Raw genomic sequence first — 22703 nt, forward strand, 5'->3', positions numbered from 1 at the left:
TATACATGCCAAATTGCGCCTTTGTAGCCCACCGCTATATTGTAATTAAGGAGGGCCCATGTGCAAAGCACCCTTTGTAGCAGAATCGCCTGGGTTTTGCCAAGCAGCGCAGCTCGTCTGTCCCCCGGCTCTGCTCTCTCCCTGGCAGCTCTGTCCCAGCCGAGTGGGGCTGCTCCTGCACACTGCCCCCTCCAGCCCTGTTTCACCGGGTGCTGCCCACTTAAGCCCCAGATGGTGCTGGGGCACAGGCGACTGGTGCTGCTGATACCGGGAGTGCAGGCTGCACCTGGTCCCTGGGGAAGACTAGCAAGAACACAGCTTGGGCAGCTGGCCAAGGCAGTGCACACCGGCCCTCTCGAGCCCTGGGTGGGCACCACTCCACACCACAAACCGGTAAGGGACGGGGACACCCGTGCGTAGTGATGGCAGGCAGCACTGGAGCCCCCGTCTCCCCATTTCTCCTGCCATGGGGACTTCTGTGGCTGCAGGGTGCACTGGAACCCTCTCTGCTGCTGGGGTACCCCTCCCCGGACACTTGCAGGAGGACCAAGGGGGGAGAAAGGGGAGTGCCTGCCGGGTGCTGGGCAGAGTGTGGGCCCAAGGCAGGCAAGCCACATTTACCTGGTTCGTCCCACAGTGTGGCTTGCCGTGTCCCACGACCCCACCCATTGCTAGAAACGCTCCGCATTTAAGTGAAACTACACGTGCAGGTTTTTTCACGATGCTTGGAGCCACCTAACACATGAGAAAGACGCCTGTGGGAGCAGGGTTGCTTGCTTCCAATGAATTAATTGCTCAGATTAGAGATGGTTTATACAGACGGGAGAATTCTCACAGAGGCAAAGCAGTCATTCCATTCAACTGTTGTCACAATGCCTGACACGGGTGGAAAGCAGAAGAGTGTTGCTAAAAAGAAAACTAATATTTCAAGAAACCTGTGAGTGAAGAAAAATCTAATCTCCTACAGGACTTGCCGTACTTAGAGGGCAGGTCAGAACTCAGTGCCTGCAATGACAAGTAACCCTGTGTAATTACCACAGTTTGTGTTTTTTGCCATGATACAGGTGACAGATGATCAAGTGGTTTCTGATTGTCATGGTTTCTGTCCTCCCTGCTCAGTCATCCCACTTTTGGCACATATCCCATCAGCCACTGCACCTGAAATTCATTGGTCCCTGCCTATGTCACTTGCCTTTTCCTCATTGGTCTGCACACAGAGGCTGAATGGCTGGAGCAGGGCCTGTGGCTGCTGCTTTTTCCAGGTGATTCTGTTGTAGTTGCATACCAAGACTGGGGCAATCATGCTCCTGGATTCAGATTACACAAAAGTTATAAAGTATGGATAAACCGTAAAACAAACCATTGGCTAGGTTCACATGACATGGCAAACAACAATGTGCTGTTTCCATGGCATGTGAAATTTTCCCTGAACTTACTGGTCAGACCATCATCTGGTTACCCAGGCAGAGTGATTTCTGTGCTTCCTCCTCCATCCTCCTGGATACACTATGCAACTCATCAGCCCTCAATGAGCAAAATTCTCATCCTTTCCCTATTCTTGCCTATTGTTGAGCTGGAGCCTCCTCCTGAGTGGCCCGCTCTGGTCCTGAGGATTGCTCCTTTCACCTCCCAAGAAGTGGCTTCCCACCCACCAGCCTCTCCAGCCCCCACAGAGATTTTTATTAAAAGAAAAACAGTTTTGCTGTGATTCCTCCCTTCTCATTCCATGTATTTTTGCACTGTTTTCCTATTTCCTATTTCCAAAAGTAAACACAGAGATGGACACATCACTCAGCCAATGGGAATAACGTATACGATGATGCATCTGTTGTTAGGGAACTGTGGGCAGTAGAGATCAAAGGTTAAAAGCAGCCACTTCTGTGGTTACTCTTGCTATACCAACAACAGTAAAATGGTGATCCTGGATCTAGACAACTAAAGAATGCACAATGAAGTGCAGCGACCTTAGAATGGACTGTTGATTCTCTCACTGGTTTCAGAAAATTAATCCTACTACACAGGAACTCTGGAACTGGGTCTTTTAAATTTAACTCACACAAGGACTGAGACAGAAAATAAAAGATCTCGTCATTCAAAACTGTGTCATGGGAGACCAGGTTTCAACTGAAATTGCTGCTCAACTCTACCAATGTTCACATAGGCCAAAGATTATATAGAAAACAGATAAGGAGATATACACCCACCAAATCCTACGAAAAATTCTATCAGGCAAATACAGCATGTCCTACATTTCAAGTTGTGCCACAAACTTATTAGTCTCTGCTTCTTTATCTCTAGCAACTACATTCCATTCCTCTTTCTGCTATACAGTATATGCATTTTTTCCTTGAGAAATTTTTGCTCAGACCAGCTTTGTTTGCCTTATAAAGGTGTTTTTTTTTTTTTAAATCTTTCTGGATGACTCAGTAACCTACAATGGTAAAAATTCCCCATGGCTTATTGTGGTTTATAAAGCTCAGATTTACCATAGTGAAACACAGTGATACCTTGGCTCACGAACGCCTCGGTTCATGAACAAATCGGGTCACAAACAAAAATGTCATTAAAATTTTGACATGGGTCATGAACTCCGCATTGGGTGGCGACCAAGATCGCAGCCATCTCCCCACCCCACCCCAGTGGAGAGATGGTCACGATCACAGTTGCTTTCGTTCAGGGAAGGCATGCGTGATCAGAGGCGCACTCCTGCAGGAAAGATGGGTGCAATCTCAGCCATTCCCCCCCACCAACCAGCACGATCGAGGCCATCTCCCCACCCCACCCCCGAGTGGGGAGATGGCCGCAATTGTACTGGGGGCGGGGGGGAGATGGCTGAGATTGGGCCCATCTTTCCGGGATGACAGGCACCTGCAGGGATGACAGGCACGATCTCAGTTGTGCTGTGGGGGTGGGGAGATGGCCATGCTTGTGATCGGGGGCGGGGGGGAGATGGCTGCGATCTTTGCTGTTGTCACTTTGCTTCACATTTTTCTGATTTAAAAAATGGTTACTGAACGAATTAACCTTATTTACATTGAACCTTATGGGGAAATTAACTTGGCTCATGACCAATTTGGGTCACGACCAGAGTCCTGGAACAGATTAAGTTTGTGAGACAAGGTACCACTGTACAAGCAGCCCCCAGGTTACAAATGAGTTCTGCTCCTGAGAAAACAGAAATTAATTTTTAAGTCTTTTTGGGGGGGGGGGTAAATCGGATCATGTATAATCAACCCCCCATGTTTGTGGGGCTTGGGGGCACAGAACTCCCATGAAAGAGGAAAAAACATGAATATCTCTAGCCCTTGCCGACTGCCTGAACTCAGCAGCACCTCCTTCTTTCAGCAAGAAAATGCCAGAGGGTTTCCCCCTCCCGATGAGCAGGTCAGGAAGGCCTGTTCTGCTTCCTCTCTCTTTATGGCGAAGCTTTGGAGGCCCTCCTTCTCTCCTCTTCTGCTCCCTCCCTCCCTCATTCTTGTGATTACAATATCCCATGGTAGGCCTTTAACTCAAATTTTTAAATGAATAGCCTTTTTGTTTGTAAGTATGGTTGTTCATAACTTGGACATTCGTAACTCCCTGTACCATGGTTAGGTTCAGACAATGAAAGAGACCAACTACAGGGGAAAAATCCCAGCATGGCTTGTTGTGTTGTGCAAACCCAGCCATGGGTTTCAAGAGGGTAGCAATAAGGGATCAGTGCAGCTGGCGTCAAGGGATCACTCTCCTCAAGCAGGATCATTGCTGGCTGAGACCAATGGGAGTTGCAGGCCAGAACAGCTGGAAGGCAGCAGATCCAGGAGCCTACGCTAGATGGTTGGCTTCGGGTAGGGCCAGCACCAACATCTTACATAATAGGGCAACTTCCGGGCACCAGCACCCTGGGAGGGCCCACTTGCGATGCCTTAGGGCAGAGTTTAATTTTTTTCCTTTCTGGGCTGGCATTCTGAGATGCGCCAGGTTGCTCTGGCCCCTCTTTCCAGTCCCCATATGCCCATGAGCTAGCGTCACTCTTGGGCAGGTGATACATTAACAGGGTGGGCTAGACCCATCTGCCCTTGGAGCACTGCTGCTGCAACCTGCTAAGAGTGGGTGGTGTACCAGAGAGGATCTTTCAAACCTGATAGTGGAGGTCCATACTTCTAGGGAATATCTACCTACAAGTTTGCTATAATTTGCTGGTTTGTTACCACACACAGAATACTTTTATGAGTAGGGGTGGCTACATCGTTCTTGCTGGACGTATGGATGGGATTGCCACACTGGTGGCTTAGCGCATCTGCAGTTTCGACAGGGAATGAACCAAGTCTTGTTTCCATTTGGCTTGCATGAATTAGGTGTGCCATAGTTTTCCATGTAAATGAGTGCTGAGCTTGGAGGAGGAAACAGCAATAAGGGGGAACCACAACAGATTGATTTCTATTGCAATATCTTAGTAAGGCATTGTTCTCATGCAAAGGCCAATGGGTGGTGGAATCATCTTTCCAAAGAAGCCCTGATGACATGCGGGGAGGGAGGGAGGAGTGTCTGTCACTCTCCTAATCCCTGTCTCCCAAATTTTCCACCACTGGGACAGTGGGATTGCTTGTGTCCATACATGAAAGTTGTGATCCCATGTGTGTTCAGACAGAAAGAAGTTCTACTATTCCCAGGATGCTTGTTGGCAGATGCTGGTGGTTGTACAACTTCTTTCCGTCTAAAAACGTATAGGATGCACTCCTACAGCAGATGTTCATAAGCCTTTACATTTGGAGGCTCATGAGCTCCCAGTGCAAGGTGTCAGGCGTGGCAGTGGTCTCTGCACCCGCCATTTTCTCTCAATGGCTGATTTAGAGCCAGAAGCAGGAGGGAAGGGGACTGGGTGCTAGTTGGAATGGTTGCAACCACGGAGCCGTGGCCTCCTCCCCTTCCTGTCCCCTTTCTTCCAAGACCCCATTGCCAACAGGAGCAAGGGGACAGCCAGAACGGTTCTTTCCCTGCTGACTGTGAGGGAGCAGGATGAGTCCCAGCTGTGTGATTTTGCCCTTAATCGTTTAGGATTATAACCACCTTCCCAGGAATAAGCTATTAATTGAATTCAGTGGGTGACACGTCCAAGCATAGGAGAGCTCCACTGGAGCTTAATCCTGTGTGCACTTACCTGGGTGTAAGAGCTGTTGCACTCAGTGGACCCATTTCTCAGTGGTGACGCACAGCATTGTGCTTCTAGATTTCTAGTGCTGAAGCCATGTGCTGTTTGACAGCAGAAGCCTGGCTTTTCCACTGAGGATGAGAAATGCCCCCAGGAATACATGTGGGAGAAGGAGGCCCATCTGGAGCCCTTGTGTATCACACCTTGCAGGAAGCACGACAGAGATACCATCTGTTTCAAAACACCATAACTCATTTGCCAGCGATACCATGTTTGCAGGACACAAGAAACACGCTGTGCCACCTGCCTTCCATTTGCTTTATGTTGCTAAGAGCTCTCTGCTAACCAAAGTCACTATGCCTGAGCCTCTTTAGAAATTTCTGTCAGAAACAGGGTGGTGTTCTGGAGTGCAGTATCTTACTTCCTGAAAAGTCAAGGGAGGAATCTTTTGAAGAATTGGCCACCAAATGGAAGGTCCACCATATGGTGCAGACACATATGGAAATGTAAATATGCCATTTGTATTCCTTTTCTGCTTCTCTTCTAGCAGTGGGAGCTGTAGGACTTCCTTCTGTCTAAGCATGCATAAAACATGCATAAAGCTCTAAATAAATATAACTCTCTCTCTCTCTCTCTCTCTGTCATCCCATTCAGCTCCTGACCTCATCACAACAGCCAAACCACCTGGTGTGTTCAGTATTTGAAATTTCCCTTGTAATTCCTCTGGGCTGTTTCCTCTGGAGGGCGGCCACTTCAGAAGCGAGTTGGCCAGAGGGCACTGCAGAAACCAGAAGTGTCTGGTTTGCATTCGTGCTTTTCGACTTCAGCTGCCCACCCATGTATCAGTCCAGCAGCGCCAGGGAGCACAGCCTTCCAGGAGGCGCAAGGAAATGTTTAAGAAGGCAAGGAGGTTGGCGGTTGCTCAAGCACCTTTAAGGAGACTCAAGTTGCAGGGAAAAGGGGTGGACCCATGCAAATCACAGCGGCTGGGTTTGAAGAAGAAAAAAAAAACCCATACAGGTCTGGGACGTTAAATGCAAACTCAAGAGGGTGGAATTCCCTCCCAGTATACAAACATCCCTGTTGCAACTTTTCTTCCAGCTCCAAGAAGAGATGCAATCCCGCCGAAAGAGAAACTACCAAGATGCTGAGTGGGAATCGCAGGAACTGACCCATATTTCGCGCTCGCGGCTTCTTCATCCCTAGGAGTGCCTTGAAAGGTTGTTGCTTAAGGGAATAAGAGAAGAAACTAGTAACGAACGACAACATTTCTTGCTTCAAGTCACGCAGCGTTTTCAAAAGAGGGGCGCCAGTTGCCCTCATTCCCTCTCTTCAAGTTATGCCCCCCCAGGAGTTACTGGATTACTCCCCCACCTTGAGAAGATGCAGCACCCCCAGCCGGGGCAGTGGCTCCGAGCTGGGCATCAAGTGTGTCCTCATAGGGGACGGGGCCGTGGGCAAAACCAGCCTGATCGTGAGCTACACGACCAACGGATACCCCGATCAGTACCAGCCAACCGCCCTGGACACCTTCTCAGGTATGCAAGCGGCTGGACAGCTCGTTCCTCGCTGGCGGGGTTGGGGGAGCAGGAGCGGCATTTCGTCTTTGCTGCTGGTGTTTGCACACTTGGTCTTTTACCGGTTATACTGATGGCTGTCAGACCACCGATGCTGCCATCACTGAAAAAACCAAACCAAACCAATAAATGACATGTTGGGCTGGCAGCCTGAGCCTATGCACGTTGCTTTGGAAGTAAGAGCCGAACGAGTTCAGTGGGGCATATTCCGAAGTGTATCTGCTGTGTAGTAAGTCAAGCAGCAATTCAACAGGTGCAGCTTTTCCCAGCAGGCAGATACAGCGAGCAAAATCCCCCCATCCCCTTTATATTGGGGCCTTAACGGGGGGGGGGGGGAATGGAGACCCTATTTGTGATCTTTGTTTCAGATGAAGTGTTGGTGGGTGCAGTTTTCTGTGCAGTTTGGGCTTACAGTTTCAATGTAGGCATGCTACTGCAAACAGCTGATATTCAGAACATTGTACTGTGTAATCAACCAGTGGTTTGTAGGGCTCTGGTGGACCAACATATTGCAATAAAATAAATCAAAGGGGAAGCAATATTTTTCCCATGCCAACTTCATTAACAGCACAATGCCTTGCACTCCTCCTCAGAAGTAAGTCTGACTGAGTTCAGTGAGTCTTACTCCCAGATAGGTGTGCCTAGGATTGCAGCTTAACACAGCATTTAAAACCCAGTGGTGTTGATTTAGTGTTAACATCAATTAGATGTTTTGGAAGAAAAAAAATGTAAATGAATCTTTTCCTTGAATGTTCAACAAAAGGTCACAAAGAAAACAGGTTTGGTCTTTTACTGGAAACCTGGGTAGTAACTCTCCAGGTTACCTAACTGTGCTTCTAGTCTGTTTGACCTGGTTTGGGGCATTTTTTTAACTGGGAGAGTTAACTCAAGAACTTACATATAGCGGGGAGGAGACAGTTGACCTCGTGTTAGTAATTCATTTATTAGGATGAAACTCCAACAGTGTGTGATGTTTGATTAGCTCAGGTCTGTCTATACATCAGTTTCCCACACTGCAGGTCAAGAGAGGAGGCATGAAACCAGAAATGCAGGAAGGGTTACTTGATAAAATAGAGGTACCAGTTCGGATGGTTTGCTTACTAATAGTGAGAACATGCATTATGTCAGCCTTGCACAACCTGGAACCCTCTAGATGTGTTAGACTACAGTTCCTATTATCCCTTGGCCACACATGCCCTGGACATGCTAGCTGGGGATGATGAGAGTTGTAGGCCAGCACCTCTGGAGGACAGTGGGTTGGCAGAGTGATGAAGTACTTACTGAACACCTGCAGCTGTTATGGAATAGAGCCATGCAATATATTTGTGTTCCCGTGGAGGACAATGTTAGGCAGCTGATGGGATACTTTATACCCACAGCTTTCCAAGAGGTTATAGCCACTCAATAGTATGTTACTGCTCTGCAAATGGTTGTCTGTTTTCACCTCTGTGTTCCCTTTCCAGGAACGGTAAAAAGCCTTGCTTTTTCAATGGCTTGTACTGATGAATATTTCGTATTTTATTCATCTTCATTTAGTTCAGCTTTGGAAGCTATGTGAATTCATTCATATGGGAACTCTTTAAAAATAAATACATGGAAAAGTAATACTTGGAAATAGGACTGGTTTTCTGTTAGAGTGATTGCTTCCCCTGAGTGTCAAAAATCCTAGTGCCTGGCCTGTGATGATGGCTGACCATCAGCACCATCTCTCAGGGCCCTTCAGAGCCTGCTAGTGGGAGAGTCCCTGCCCCAAGGGCGTTTCTGGCAGTCTATGGATGCCTTGTAAGGAGAAGGAAAGGGCTCTCCTGGAGTGCTGGTTAATTGCTCCAGGGCAAAGAGCCCTTTTGGAGGAAGTGCTGGGTGAGGCTGTTTTGTGTATCCCTAATTAGGATGGACCTTGAGAACTACAGCTTCCACCCACAGCCAGCAAGCCTAATATTTGTGCTGGGTGAGGATGATGGGACTTGTAGACAATACATCAGGAAGGTGCCAGGTGGAGGAAGGGTTGGTCTAAGGAGTTGTGGGGAGGCAGAGGTGTGGAAAGGTTTGGGGGATTTTGTATCTGGCCCTGTGAGGCCTTTCATCCAAAACTGGGAAGGGTTTGGAACATGCTGGGGTCTCAGATTGTAACAGGCTGTAGCAATCAAGAGTATGTTGACTGAATGTTTCTGAGGAAGTGGGCTTTTGACTACCCCATCCTTATGGTGTCATACCGTAATCTGTCTTCATTGTTGTAACTGCAACCTGCCAGTCTGAGGTTACAGTCTTATGCAGCTAGCTAATTCTAAGGTGCCTAGTTGAACACAGGGATTTCCTTATCTGCAGATGTGGAAGGGGGTCTTAGAAAGGAATGGCTGCAATTCTGTGTATGCTTTTGAGAGGGAGACCCAGTGAGTTCTGAAGCCTTCTTCCTAAGTAAGAACTGGCAAGCCTTGATCATATTTGTAGATATTGTTTTGGGTAGGCTCTTCTTGGGTAGAAGGTTTCCAGAAGTATTCCTCTTTATATTTTGGAAATACTTTTATGTCACTTAAATACACACACACATTTAGACTGAGATATTTGGCAGAGGATGGGTGTAGGAATAGAGTATATTCATCTAGTTATGAGAGGGCAAAAATAGCTAGTTTAGTGCAGTGGTGAAGAAACCATTTCACATTTACAAGTTCTCAGTCTGGAATTCCGCTCTGCCTTAAACTCACTAGGTGGCGCTCTCTCATTTGCTGCCCTTCCCCTCCACCTGCACCATAGGAATAAGTCCAGGATATTTGCAGGATTGTGATAAGGATTAAAATATATGCAAACATTTGTACACTCTAAATGTTAAGTGTTATTTACCTTTCACGTGTGTAGGAGTGGCATGTAAGGCGAATTTGCTTTTTGCTTCGGTTGAATCGTGTTGTCTCCTGTAGGAAAATGCATAACTTGGTGAAGTTAGGAAGAAGTCTGAAGTAAGATACCTATTGTTATAATTTGGAGCATGTGAAGGCCAGGTGACACAATGGACATTGGTTCTAATTTTATATAAAAAGTCCTCATTCTGCTAATGGCTTATGCAATTAATTGTTCATTTATTTTAAGGTTTATCAGCTGCTTTTTTTTTTTTTTTTTTTGCATTCTGCTATATACTGTATTGTAATCAAAAAGGATTAACATTTTTAGAAAAGTTTTGAAGCATACAATCAGATGCCAACTGAGACATAAAAAGTCCTACAACTCCCAGACAGAGCATGCTGGATGTTGTAGGACTTTTTGTTTTGGTCCAAGCATGCCTAGGATTGCATCCTCAACCATTCAAACAATTGAGTTGCATTCTGCATACACTCACTTTCAAAAAGCACTTTTATCACTTTAGAAACAAATCTCGGTATCTGATAACATGAAGGCTGTGGTGGCTTTGCTCCTTCCCTGTTTCCATCTCATCGGATGGCAAGCCTTCTGGAGGACAGGCAAGGCCTCGCCTGGGTCAAGCCCCAAGGTCCGGATGATGGCCAGAGGGCTGGATCCAGGAGCAGCATTCCAGGGATGGGAGGCTGAGGGAAGGTGCCTCTGCCAAGTTTTAGAGGCTCCCTTTCCCCCTGCACTGCAACTCCTCCCATTCCCCTGTGTTGCACCTTTAGGAACCAGCAGAGGCTGCCATGGTGAGCAGGGTGGCAGAGTCTGCCGGTCCAGTTACGTATCTGTAAATATGGACTGAACCCATCGTATACAGCAGCTTTTCCTCTCTGCCAATTGCTTTCCAAGAGAGGGTCACAGGAGCTGCATGCCTAGCACAATGCATGCTGCAGATGCCCGTTGACCTGTCCGGTTGAAGCAATCCTTGCAGTCCCCTTTGTAATGCTGTTGGTTTATTTTCCACACTACTCCAAGGCCAGGATACAATGCATCCTTATCTGACATTTTCTTCCCCCTCTCCTTGAGAGATAGCAATTACCCAATGAATTTTCATAGCCAAGTGGCCAATTGATCCTTGGCTTCCATATATTCTGGCAGTGCTGTTTGGTGCTCCCTCAAATTCATGTGTACTTCAAATAGTCCACAAAGATGTGTTATTAGTTTTCCTTGCCAGGTCAAGGTAAATGAAACAAGGAACTCAGATTATCTTCTGATCCTAGATGCAAGGAGAAGCCTTAGCCATAAACCCAAATTAGAGCGGCTATAAAACTTAACTGGGGATTTTTCCCACAATAAATGACACAAAAGAATTGTTTTCGATATGCTACTAGCAAACAAAGCCAGGTCTGAGTAGCTTTAGTTTGGTATGATGCAGTACTCAAAGTTACACAGCTGAAAGAACTGGGCTCATCATGTTTGCCTCATCTGAAGGAAGTCATGCCCGCTGGCATCCCCATGAAACGCCTCTGCCACCTTGGTGGGGGGATCTACCCTCTCCATTCCCTGGAGCGGGGGGCGGGGGTCTGCCTCACAGCAGGGAGAAGAAAGGGCAGCTGCCATTTGAAGCACACCCTCCTGGCTTCACACCTGGTCAACATGCTGGCAGGGAAATGGCTGGTGATGATACTGCAGGCTTCAAACAGAGAGACATTTAATACATTCAATACATTTAATTGGTGCATTTAAAAAATTAAATAACTGCACGGCACACAGCCCTATGGGCTCCTTAGCATGCACGCCAAGTTTTAAGTGCCTGGGTATCCTGGTCTTGGAATTGTGGTACTGATAGAAGGACCCCAATCCTCTTTCATTATTATTCTAGAAGATGCACTGACCATAGACCTCTCCTCAAGGTTGTGCTTCAAGAATAGAAAGATTGCATCTTTTCAGTGTTCAATTTCTAATATTTTTGCTCTTTTCCCATATTCTTTGCAGTTTAGGAATGAACGGGGCAGTTGTTCTTGGCTTGCATCCCAAGGCCAGGGTAACACTGACTCTTGGGATGAGGATGGTGGAGCCTGGGAAGGGAGGCCTGCAGGCATAACATGACACAGGAGAGAAAGCTTATCTCATGGGCCCTGCCTCAGAACACTTGGGGGCTGGAAGTGCTGGGAGGGGACATGGGAGAGGAGCCTGGTCTGGTCCTTCACCCCATGATGTGGCTTTGGGAGAGAAGGGCTGGCCAACTAGAAGGCCTGTGTACAGCTAGAAGGCTTGCCCATCTTCAGAGGGCATTCCCAGATAATTCAAAAGGAGGGTTCTCAAGAATCATTTCTAGTTTGGGTGCAATGTGCTCTGTGCATGCTCAGAGACTCTGCTGGCTATAGCTTGCTGAAAATATACATCGGAAAGAAAGCGCTTTGGCCAAAGAGCTGCCTGTCTGAGAGAGAGAAGGGGGAACACTCGCTCTCAACAGGCTATGGGGGACTGACACACGTATAGGCACACACATGCAAGCAGGAAGGCTTTTGCCCCACTCTTTTTCTTCTTTGAACTTGGGTTTTTGCTTAATGGTTGCACAAAGGCATAACTGGGGTATAACCTCCAAGCTCACGATGCATCCAGGTTGCTGGAGTTAATTATGGGCCACGGCCCAGTGGCACAGCACATGCTTGAATGCAGAAGGCCCAGGATCAATCCCCAGGATCTCCAGGTAGGACCACAGAAAGCAGCTGCTAGTCAGTGTCAACCATACCAGGCTAGATGGACCTGCAGTCTCATTCAGTGTGAGGAAGCTTCCTGTGTTCCTGGGCAGGCCGTGCCTGGCTGGCAGGCAGCAACAGGGACCCCCACGTGTCTTCTCTTGAGGAGTTACATAAAAGGCGTTTCATGCTGTGAATGAATGAAATGAACCAAGGCTAAATTGCTGCCAGGACATGCTACGACTGATCATGTGACAAGATGCTAACACAGGCTTTGTAAGCAGCGGGGACAGCCCACTGTGAGCGGGACTGGAAAGGAGAACAGGGAAATATATTTCCCATGGGTATATGCTGAGATCAGAGACACTGATATTTCCCATTGCAACATCGTTCTGCTCTTGGGGTCAGTCATAAGCGTAAATATTGACCGTCACCCACCCTGCTATCTTGCTCAGCCGGCTTTTCTGTTTTACTGAAACTCTTGCATCGTTTATGGGAGAGGCCGATGCAAGGTTTAAACGAGAAAAGCCTACAGGTCTGTTCTGATGGGGGTGGAAACAAACCAGCTTCTTCCTGCCAGTGTGCTGTGGACGGACCCAGTGCTTTTGGCTGTCCTTTCACACCATCGCCTCTTGCCCTTCTTTCTGTTGCTATATTTTAGAGAAAAACCAAGCCCTTGCTTCTCCCCCCAGTTCTTTTCCTCTGTCATCTTTCCTTTTCAGTGCAGTTTTGCCCAGGTGAGGACAGCAAAATAAGCAATACAAGAGCATGAGAGTTTTTACTTTCTGCTGAATGGAGGACAGTAATTAGGGCCCAGGCCAAAATATACAGACCGGTCAATGTGCAGGCCAGTCACTGGGGTGGTAGCATATCTAAAAATAGACTGGCACAGTATATGTGTGTGTGGTCACATCAGCAAGATGGCCTTCCTAATGCACTGAGGTTGTTTTAGATTCGGAACTTAATGGGAAAGCACGTTAGATGGCAATGTATATGATTTCACTCACTCCAAAATGTAGTAAACTCATCCCCATTGCATGCGGGGGCCCTCCTGTTCACTCTACTGAGTGGGGCCCAGGACACCAAATCCTGTCCTGATGGCACCACTGACCCCATGGCAATAGGCTATAAGGTATGAGCTGCAAGGTCTGGTGATAGGACTAGGTCAGGCCTGGGTTCTAAGGTAAGCTAACAAAAGGCATAATCCTTTGCATGTTTAAACAGGGAAAAAGTCCTACAACTCCATGCTGGCTGGGGTATGCTTCGAGTTGTAGGCTGTGTTTGGGTCTAAACTTCCACAGAATTATGTTCTTCAGGAAGTTTAGGGAAGAAACATCTAGCCATTTTTTAGCCATTTCCCACCTGCAGCCACTTCTCCATGAAAGCTTCAGTGGTTATGGGTGGAGATCTCTGGAGTAATCGAGTTGGGGTGCATGGCAAGAGGAGGCATTGGGAACAGTTTCTTCCATGAGTTTAACTTTATTTTAGGAGCCAACCCCAATGACGGATGATTCCCCTTTCCCCCAGGAGCCTCATACCTCCATCAGGAGGGTCACCTGATCCTCCAGAAAGTTGGAGGGCTGCAGTGAATGCAAGGAAGAAGAGGGAAAGTGAAAATTTCCTTCCATGAGTTTCTTTAAGCTAACATATCCTAGGACCTAAGCCGAGATGTGGTGGGTGATTATCCCTCCTCCTTGGCACTCTGGGTGATCTTTGATGCTGATCCAGAATCTTTGAGACCAAGGAAGGCGACATTTTTATATCCCTTCTACAGAACTCATTCATCTTCCAGCAAGGACAATGTTTTCTGTTGTAGTTGGGGGGAAATCTTCCGGTGTTGGGGGAAATCTTCCGGTGTAGGCATTGCATCCTCATCACCTGCACTGCCCATCTGAGCTTCAGGAGCTGGCAGTCCAGAAACTGCACTGGACATATGAAATCTGGCTTCAGCACACATGCTTGGGGTAGCACTCTGTGACACCTTGTAATGGTATCTCTTCCACACTGAGCACTATATCATCTTTTTTCCACTTAGCAACTATTTTCCATATATAATGTGGGTAGAGCAAGTACTCAGAAACAAGACACCAAGAGGGAAATGCCCAGTATCTTGAAGATCGAACCAGAATCTCAGCAGCTCTTTTGATCAGGAACAGGTTTCTCTTCTTTCTCTGAGGTTTCGTTATGCTAATGAATTCAACTGACTCTCAGCCATAAGGAAGCAATGACTTTCCAAACAGCTACTCTGATGGTTGAGAAGATATTGTATGACCTGGATCTATCAGTGTGTCTCTCTTTTTTTACTCTTTCTGCATATCCATGGATCAACTGTTCATTGTAGGCATCATTAAATTCATTACTCTCCCAATAAAGTGGTAAGCAAAGTATTAGTGGTAGCCTAAACGTGTTAGGGAGTCCAGACAATGCCTTTGAATGCCTTAATATTCAATAAGGGCATGTATAACTTCATCACTTCTCTCCTGACCCTCATTTCCATCCTCTGATGAGGAGGTTGTGAAGTTCTCACCTATTCAGTGCTGGCCTAAGACATCACACCACCTGAAACAGATCGCAAATGTCCCTGTCTCTACTGCAGCCAACCCTGTGAAATGTCTTGCTGTGCCACTCAGTTCCTGTCATCAACTCTCCACTCCCCACCACCTACACACACACACACACACACACACACACACACACACTATCATACTTACAGTGCTTTCTGAAACAGGACATTTCACCTGCCTACTCCAGATGAGTGCTGGACCTGATCCATTTGATATTCCAGTGACAAGCTGCTGTATGCACACATCTCCACCCCATTAGTCCTGCCGGTAAGGCAAGTCATCTTTCTATCTGGCTTGCCACATAGAGCCAGGCTACTATGAAGGGAGCAGTACCATAAAAGGATCTATTTTGTCTGTGATACCTTTACCACTATGGAGGCACTATTATCATAATTACCAGGTACCAGCTTGTCTTGGGGCTTCCCAGTGGCCGGCTTCCCTTCTTGTGCAGCCTACCCTGTGAGGAAATGTCCTGTTTCCCATTCATGGTTTTAATGGGTCCATGCCTGAAAGACAAGTGCTCTTCATCTTTTTGTAATCAACACCATTCCCTGTGTATTTCGGCTACTGTGGGGTCTTCCAGGGCATAAGAATGCTTTTATTATGCTACTTATATGAATTGTTCTGTGGCCTGCACATATGCCCACAAATTATGAATTGGTTCTAGTCAAGGATAGTTCTAGCCTAGTTTAGTATCATGAAAATCCATGGGACTTCAATTAGTTATGACTAGCTAATGTCCCACTGATTTACTGTTTAAGTAATATGCCTGGCCTTGTATTAAGACTGCACTATGAGTTCACACTTCAGAGTAAGCGTGCACACGTGTCTATGAATGAATGAGAGAACCTTACCCCTTCTCAATTCCAAAATGCCCCACAATTTAAAGGGCAATAAATGTACATTTGTTTTTTGTTTGATGCATGGGGTTTTCACTTCTCCCCTCAGACTGTGCTTTGTTGATGAAGATGTTCGATATAATATCTCCTTAATATAAATCTGAAGCATGACCACACTTAAGGTAGTGGAGCAGTTCTGATCACTATCTACATCTTTAAAAAGACTATTGCAGAGTTGGTGAAAGTACAGAAAAGTCCAAAAAAGTCAATTAACATGGAGCAACTTCCCTATCAGGAAAGATTACCTAAGACTGATTAGCCTAGAAGAAAGGCAAATAAGAGGAGACAAAATAGACATGCATGGAATTACCCGTGGTGAGGACAAAGAGGAGAGGAGACAAGGCATTTTTCTCCTTCTCTCATATTATTAGAATCTGGGGACATCCCACAAAGCTGATTGGTGGGAACTTCAAGACATATAAGGAAGGAATTCTTCATACAGTGCATAATTAAACTGTGGAATCCACTTCCACCAACTAGAGCGACAGCCATCGATTTGGATGGCTTTAGAAGGAGATTAGACAAACTCAGGGAAGAGAGGCTATCAGTGGCTACTAGTCCTGATGGCGATATGCTAGCTCCAGTATCATAGGCAGGATGGCCATGTACACCAACCAATCGCTGGGGAACATGGGTAGGTTGCTGCAGTCTTGTCCTGTTCATGAGTTTCCTGTGGCCACTGTGTGAACAGAATGCTGGGCTAGGTGGATCCTCACCACGATCCAGCACAGTTCTTATGTTCCTAAGTCTTCTACTTACTTAAAGTGCAAGATTTTGTACCTGGGAAAATATCGTTGTGATTATTGAGATGCTACATTCACTACTTCTACTGTTGTGCCTTAGAAGACAGTGTCAGTGGACTTTGGTGGGTTGTGATGTGGGATGTCCTGACAGCCTCTCCCATGTTGTTCCTAAACAAATGCGCATGCGTATGTTGAACTGATGTTCATTTTTATTCTTTGGATGCCATGTAAACCCTGATCATACAAATCTAGTGTAGCTGTATTTTTTAAATAAAGGGTCAAACAATTACAGGACTACCTCTTCTTTCTGAGGAGGGTTCAGAGGATTTTGTGAGGGGGTTGTGAGGCCACATGGGGCTAGGCCCAAAGTCTGCCATTGCCCAAAGGCCACCCTACCCTCCAGGTGGGTGTCCAGGACAGCAAATAGGCAGCGGTCATCTGGCTGGGTATTTATTTATTTAAAAAAGTCTATGCTGCCCCATTCGCCGAAGCCTTGGGGCGGCTTACAAAACATCAGTTAAAATATAAAACACTAAAAATATAAAACACATTAACATTATAAAATAAGTCGCCCTGGCCAAAGAATTAAGCAAATAATATTAGCAATTAAAATGACGTTTGAATAAAAAGGTCTTCGCCTGGTGCCGAAAAACAAATAACGACGGCACCTGGCGGACCTCTCTGGAGAGCACATTCCATAGATTGAGCACCACCGCTGAGAAAGCCCTCCTCTGAGTACCTACCCTCCTAATTTCCTTCACGGAGGGTTCCCGGAGAAGGGCCTCTCCCGCAGATCTCGGGGGGGGGGGGGGGGGGCGTATATGGACGTAAGCACTCCTTCAGGTAGCCAGGACCCAAGCCGTATATGGCCAGTATATGTCTGGCAGTGGCTGTGCAGTCATCACAGAGGTGGGTTCACCCCTTTTGTGAACTTTTGTTCGCATTATTTTATGGCTGGCTGGAGGAACACTGGGACTTTTTCCTGTCTGAACAATGCATAGGATTGCACCCTTATTTATAATGGAATGTTGTTCAGCCCCCCTTTTCCAGTGGGATTTCACATCTAGCCTTTCCCCTCTTTTTAAAGGTTGAATATTCAAAAGCATCAGTCTAGTATAGAGTAGTTGGGATGTTTTTCTATTGCCATTGAAGAAAGGCTTTGGGGTGTATCCAACAAAGGCTGAGGCATGAAGAGGCCTGCTAAATGCCCCGAGGAAGCACAACCTTATTTCACCCAGTAAATTACTACAGTCTCTGAAGTTGGTTGTTTGTAGCTCTTGTCATTCATCTGCTAATGACCTAAAGCCTGAGAAAAGATTAACTTAGTCTTCCTACAAAATAAAGAACCTGTACACAGCCAGGCTGAGTAAAGGAAAGGTGGCAATATCACTAGTAGGTGTTAAGTATGGGCTGTTGTCACCTAAAGCACAGAATGTCTCCTTTCCTGTGACACACTCATGCTAATGACGCAATTTGATTTGATTTATGCATTTTTATCACACAGTTGTCAAGCCCCGATTTGCATGAAAGCTCAAGCCACTGACTGGCTTGTATGCTTGCTCTGCATGCCCCTACACAAAGCTGGTGGCAGTGGCTTGCTACGTTGTTTTGCTTTCTCCCAGTGCCTTTCAGGGGGTCCCAAGGCCTACTCTTGAGCATCTACCCTGCAACCCCATGCAGGCTGAACTACTGGGTGTGTTTCACCTGGAAGAAAGCAAGCCTAGGAGGAACAGCACAGCACTCTTCGAACGCCTAAAGGACTGTCACAAGGAAGGGGCCAAAGACTTGTTCTGTGCTGCCCCCGCAAGGCAAGGCAAGGCAAGGCAAGGCAAGGCAAGATCTAAGAGGCTTGAATTAATGGAGAGCAGTTTATGGCTGAATATTAGGAGAAGTGGCTTGATGGTAGGCAGTTGGATCAATTAGAATCATAGAATGATAGAGTAGAAAGGGACGAAGAAGGCCACCAGGTCCAACACCTGCTGCTTGCAGGCCACCAATTTACACCATCCCACTCAAATGGCTGTCCAGTTTCTCCTTGAATGGCTCTAGTGTGGGAGAGCCCACCACCTCTCTAGGCAACTGGTTCCACCATTGTATTGCTCTGACAGTCAGGAAGCTTCCCCTGATACCCATCCTGAATCTGGGTTGTCCCAACTTGAGCTGATTATTTTGTGTCTTACACTCTGGTATCAGTGAGAAGCCTCTGAGGTACTCGCACTTATAGTAGGATACCATGTTCCCCCTCAGTCTTCTCTTCTCAAGGCTGAACATGTTCAGGTCTCTCATTCTCTCCTCACAGGGCAGTGTTTCCAAATCCTGGAACATTTTTGTTGCCCTTCTCTGGATGCTTTCTAATTTTTCTGCATCTTTCTTAAATTTTTCTGGTGCCCATAACTAGACACAGTATTCTCAATGAGATCTGACTACAGAGAGGGTGGTGTTCCTTTGCAAGGGGTCTTTAAAGAGAAAGTTGGATGGCCATCTGTAGGGAATGGCATAGCTCTGGAAAGTCTTGTATCAAACATAGGTTTGGTCTAGATTAGGGAGGGATCCAGAGTCAGGTGGGCCCAGCATGCCTAGATGTGTTAAAGGGTAGGCCCAGGATACCTGATTGTTGTCACAGAATAGCAAGAGTTGGAAGGGGCCTATAAGGCCATTGCCACCCTGGGGTCCCAGTATTTAGACTTGTATCAGGTTAACAGAAAATAATATAAACATGTAAAAAGTAATTTGACATAGTTTTGTATTATAGCATAAGTAAAATATATAAAGATGGTTAAATAGGGCTCCAGAATACCTCAGATTTAGGGTTGTGTGTGTGTTGGCTCACTTCTCAGCTTACATAATTATGAATGATTTTCCATAAGAAGCCACAAGTTGAAGTAATGTGTTGGGTTAAATTTCTGAATTGATGGTTCCATTCACTTCAGTGAAGAATAGATAAACAAGTCATTTAGTGGTAAGAAAAGAGCATAACATGGTGCCATCTGGGGCCAAGACAACTTCCTTCTTGAGTTAGAATTCCTCCCCTGGGCCAGATATCCTTGCTTACAGAGGAGTATCCTCTCTTTGGAGAGTACCGTCCTGAATTTGAAGGAGCCTGTGCTTGATGGGCCATCCCGTCTTGCGGTTACCACCCACACAGCAGAGTAGGCAAGTGCCCAGGCACCCAATCACTCTTCCCCACTGGGGTAAAGTATGCTGCACCTCTATTTAAATATTAATAGTCAATTTTCAGTGTGTATAATACATATCTATTGCACAATAAAATTGGTATTCTTCTGTCCTCCGCTGACACGCTGATGGCGGAGAAAAGGCGGACAGGCTAGTTGCTGTCCTAAAGCTGCAGGCTGGTTTCGCTTTGAGTTAATGGCAGTTTAGTCACAGTATGGAGAGTAATTTTCCCTTCTAGCTCCAGGGCCAACCCCTGCTCCAGCCATCCTGGAACTGTGTGGATATTGCTTTAGAGAAGCTGGTGGAGCTTGGAGGATTTCTGTTCACATAATACGTAGTAATCCTCTGCTTGCAGAGGTATTAAGTCACAGGTCTTAGTGCCACTAGGGGCTTTGTACTGGCTTAACTAAGGTGAACAAAAGATGAAGCCCCTAAGGGAGGGCTATTCGTTTGCATTCCTGACCTCTGGTTTGGTGTGTGTGCATGTGTGCGTTGTAACACTCAGGGTTCCTTGCAACTAGGCAATAGTGCTGTTGCAAACATCGCCTGTTTTATTCAGCACTGGTGCAGTTTCACTGTACAGAACTCATTAGTGTGGCAGTGAAGGAGTAGTTCTGAACTTCAGTCACAAGGCTTGCCTTTCCAACAGCTGTTTTTTGACAGGGCACTTCCGCATAGGAAATAAAAAATAATGGACAGCTAAATTGTTCATTATTGTTCATTCGTGCTGTTTATGAGTTGCCCTACAGCCAGAGCTCTCAGGATGATAATAAAGAAGAGATGCAATAAAACAATGATAAAGCACATTAAGGCAGCATCCTATGGCTCCCTAGAAAGCAGCTGAGGGAACATACGATGCTTCAGATTTCCAGATCACAGAGACAGTGCTCGGACTTTGGAAAGAGGGCTTGCAATCTCACCTAACTGGTGTGGACAGAACTGCACTGCCTGCCCCTCTGTGGTTAGGAATGCAGCCCAAAGATTCACAGTCCCTCTACGATCTCTGTGGACAACGTGCATGGCAGCATTCTCTGCTTTTGGGTCAAAGCATTAGCACTGCTGGCTGCATGGAGAGTCCATGTGGCAAGACCTGGAAAAGCTGCTCTATGCATTCCCAACTGGTCTCTGGCCATGCAGACTGCACAGCTTAGGCTGATCTCCCAGTTGCCTGTTCATGATGCGGATGGGTCGGCAGGAGCAATGGATCATGTCAGTTAAACTTGTTGGCACATATAGACTGTGTGAACTGGGCGCACCCAACTCTCTTTTGAAGTGTCTGAGTGTATCATTTCCTCAATCCTGGACATTGTCAATTGCAGCCAGGAAAGGCCAATCTGGGCACTTTGTGTGACCCTGTGTGACTTCCCCAAATTAAAGGGCTCCTAGTTATACCAGCTCTTTTAACAGGTCTACTTGTATTAACTTGCCATAGTTATTTAAGTTTTCATACTCTCTTTGAAATTTCATTTTAATGTTTGGCTATGACATTTAGGATGCTTTATTGGGTACAGTATTTGTATTTTATACTGTGTTTTATTTTATGAATTGTTGTAAGCCATCCAGAGAGTTTCACCTATTGGGCAGTATAGAAATTAAATAAAACATACAAACAAGTAAGAGAGATGCTGATGTTTGTAAATGAACAATACGAAGCATTCACTCACTCATCCAGCCCTTCTCTCTCTGTCTTTGCAGTGCAGGTCCTGGTCGATGGTGCACCGGTTCGCATCCAGCTGTGGGACACCGCAGGGCAGGTAAGGCCCTTAAATGAAAGCTTCAGGTTCTGCTTCCAATGTCATGGCAAGTTTGAAGTCCTGGAGCAGGTGATGGAAATCCAGGAAAAAGAGTGAAATAATATAGATATTAGTTAACAAATAAATGAGTGCTCTTATCTAGTATAGTTCAAGCACTGTATCTGATTGTATTTCAAATATATCTCCCCAGTAATCCTTAGAATGGGCCTGGAAATCTTTTCAACTTTGTATTGCATATCAGTGTTTTACCAGTGTTTTCCAAAGCCTTTCCTGAGCAATTGTGTCATCCAATTAGTTTGCTTATTAATTGTGGTATTTTAGCTTTGATTTTAAGGATTGAAACTGTTTTAATGGATGAGTTTTTGTGTTTACCATGATATATTTCAATGTATGAGTTTTGTAAACCAGCTTAGAGATGGATTTTGATATATAAATTGAAATATTATGATATGAAGTTTAAAAATTTAAAACTGCAATATAAAATAGAAGCAAAATCAAGGTAGAACCTAACAGCAAGGCAAAGATATATTTTTTTAAAGAACTGATTCAACAGATAAACCACAACAGTTGCTTGTTTGCCTGAGATCCCTCTTTTAAATTCCCCTCATTTCCATTGTTTCAACTGATCCTGTACCAGGTGTTGGGATGAGTGGCCAAGGTATCATTGCTTCCTCTTAGCGACACACGGGAGGCCCAGACTGCTGCTAGTCTCTGAGAGGGTTTCTGGCTGTCCTCCTGCTTCAGGGCTTTGTGGAAAAGATGGCGTGGGGATATTTTCGCAGGGCCCACTAACTGTTGTTACTGTTGCAGTGGTCCATCACAAACTGACCTCCACATCTCTCTCCTTTCTCTACAGGAAGACTTTGATTGCCTCCGCTTGCTCTGTTACCCCGACACCGATGTCTTCCTGGTCTGCTTCAGCGTTGTGAATCCCACATCCTTCCAAAACATTACAGAGAAATGGGTCCCTGAAATACGAACTCACAACCCCCAGACTCCGGTGGTGCTGGTGGGGACACAGGCTGACCTGCGGGATGATGTCAATGTGCTGATCAATCTGGACCACTACAACGTGAAGCCTGTGCCACGAACTCAGGCTGAAGGCCTCGCTGAGAAGATCCGGGCTCAGACTTACGTAGAGTGTTCTGCTCTGACTCAAAAAAACCTGAAGGAGGTTTTTGACACAGCCATTGTCAGTGCCGTCGAGCACAAGGCCCAACAGGAAAAAAAAATGACAGCCAAAGGAATCAAAACCCTCTCCAAATGCCGATGGAAGAAGTTCTTCTGCTTTGTCTGAAGCTGGTTTGGCCCATAAGCTGGACTG

The 22703-nt window shown here is 46.2% G+C and overlaps 1 protein-coding gene across 1 annotated transcript; it reads left to right on the top strand.

Moving 5' to 3' along the window:
• Positions 1-6470: 6470 nt before the first annotated feature.
• RHOV (ras homolog family member V) lies at positions 6471-22676 on the top strand. The gene is made up of 3 exons (XM_044436413.1): positions 6471-6669; positions 21321-21379; positions 22236-22676. The coding sequence occupies exons 1-3, from the start codon at positions 6471-6473 to the stop codon at positions 22674-22676; spliced, it is 699 nt and encodes a 232-aa protein (XP_044292348.1).
• The last annotated feature ends 27 nt before the right edge of the window (positions 22677-22703 follow it).

Source organism: Varanus komodoensis, unplaced genomic scaffold, assembly GCF_004798865.1.
Source record: "Varanus komodoensis strain SLA01 unplaced genomic scaffold, ASM479886v1 scaffold3, whole genome shotgun sequence".
In the NCBI taxonomy this organism is placed as follows: Eukaryota; Metazoa; Chordata; class Lepidosauria; order Squamata; family Varanidae; genus Varanus; species Varanus komodoensis.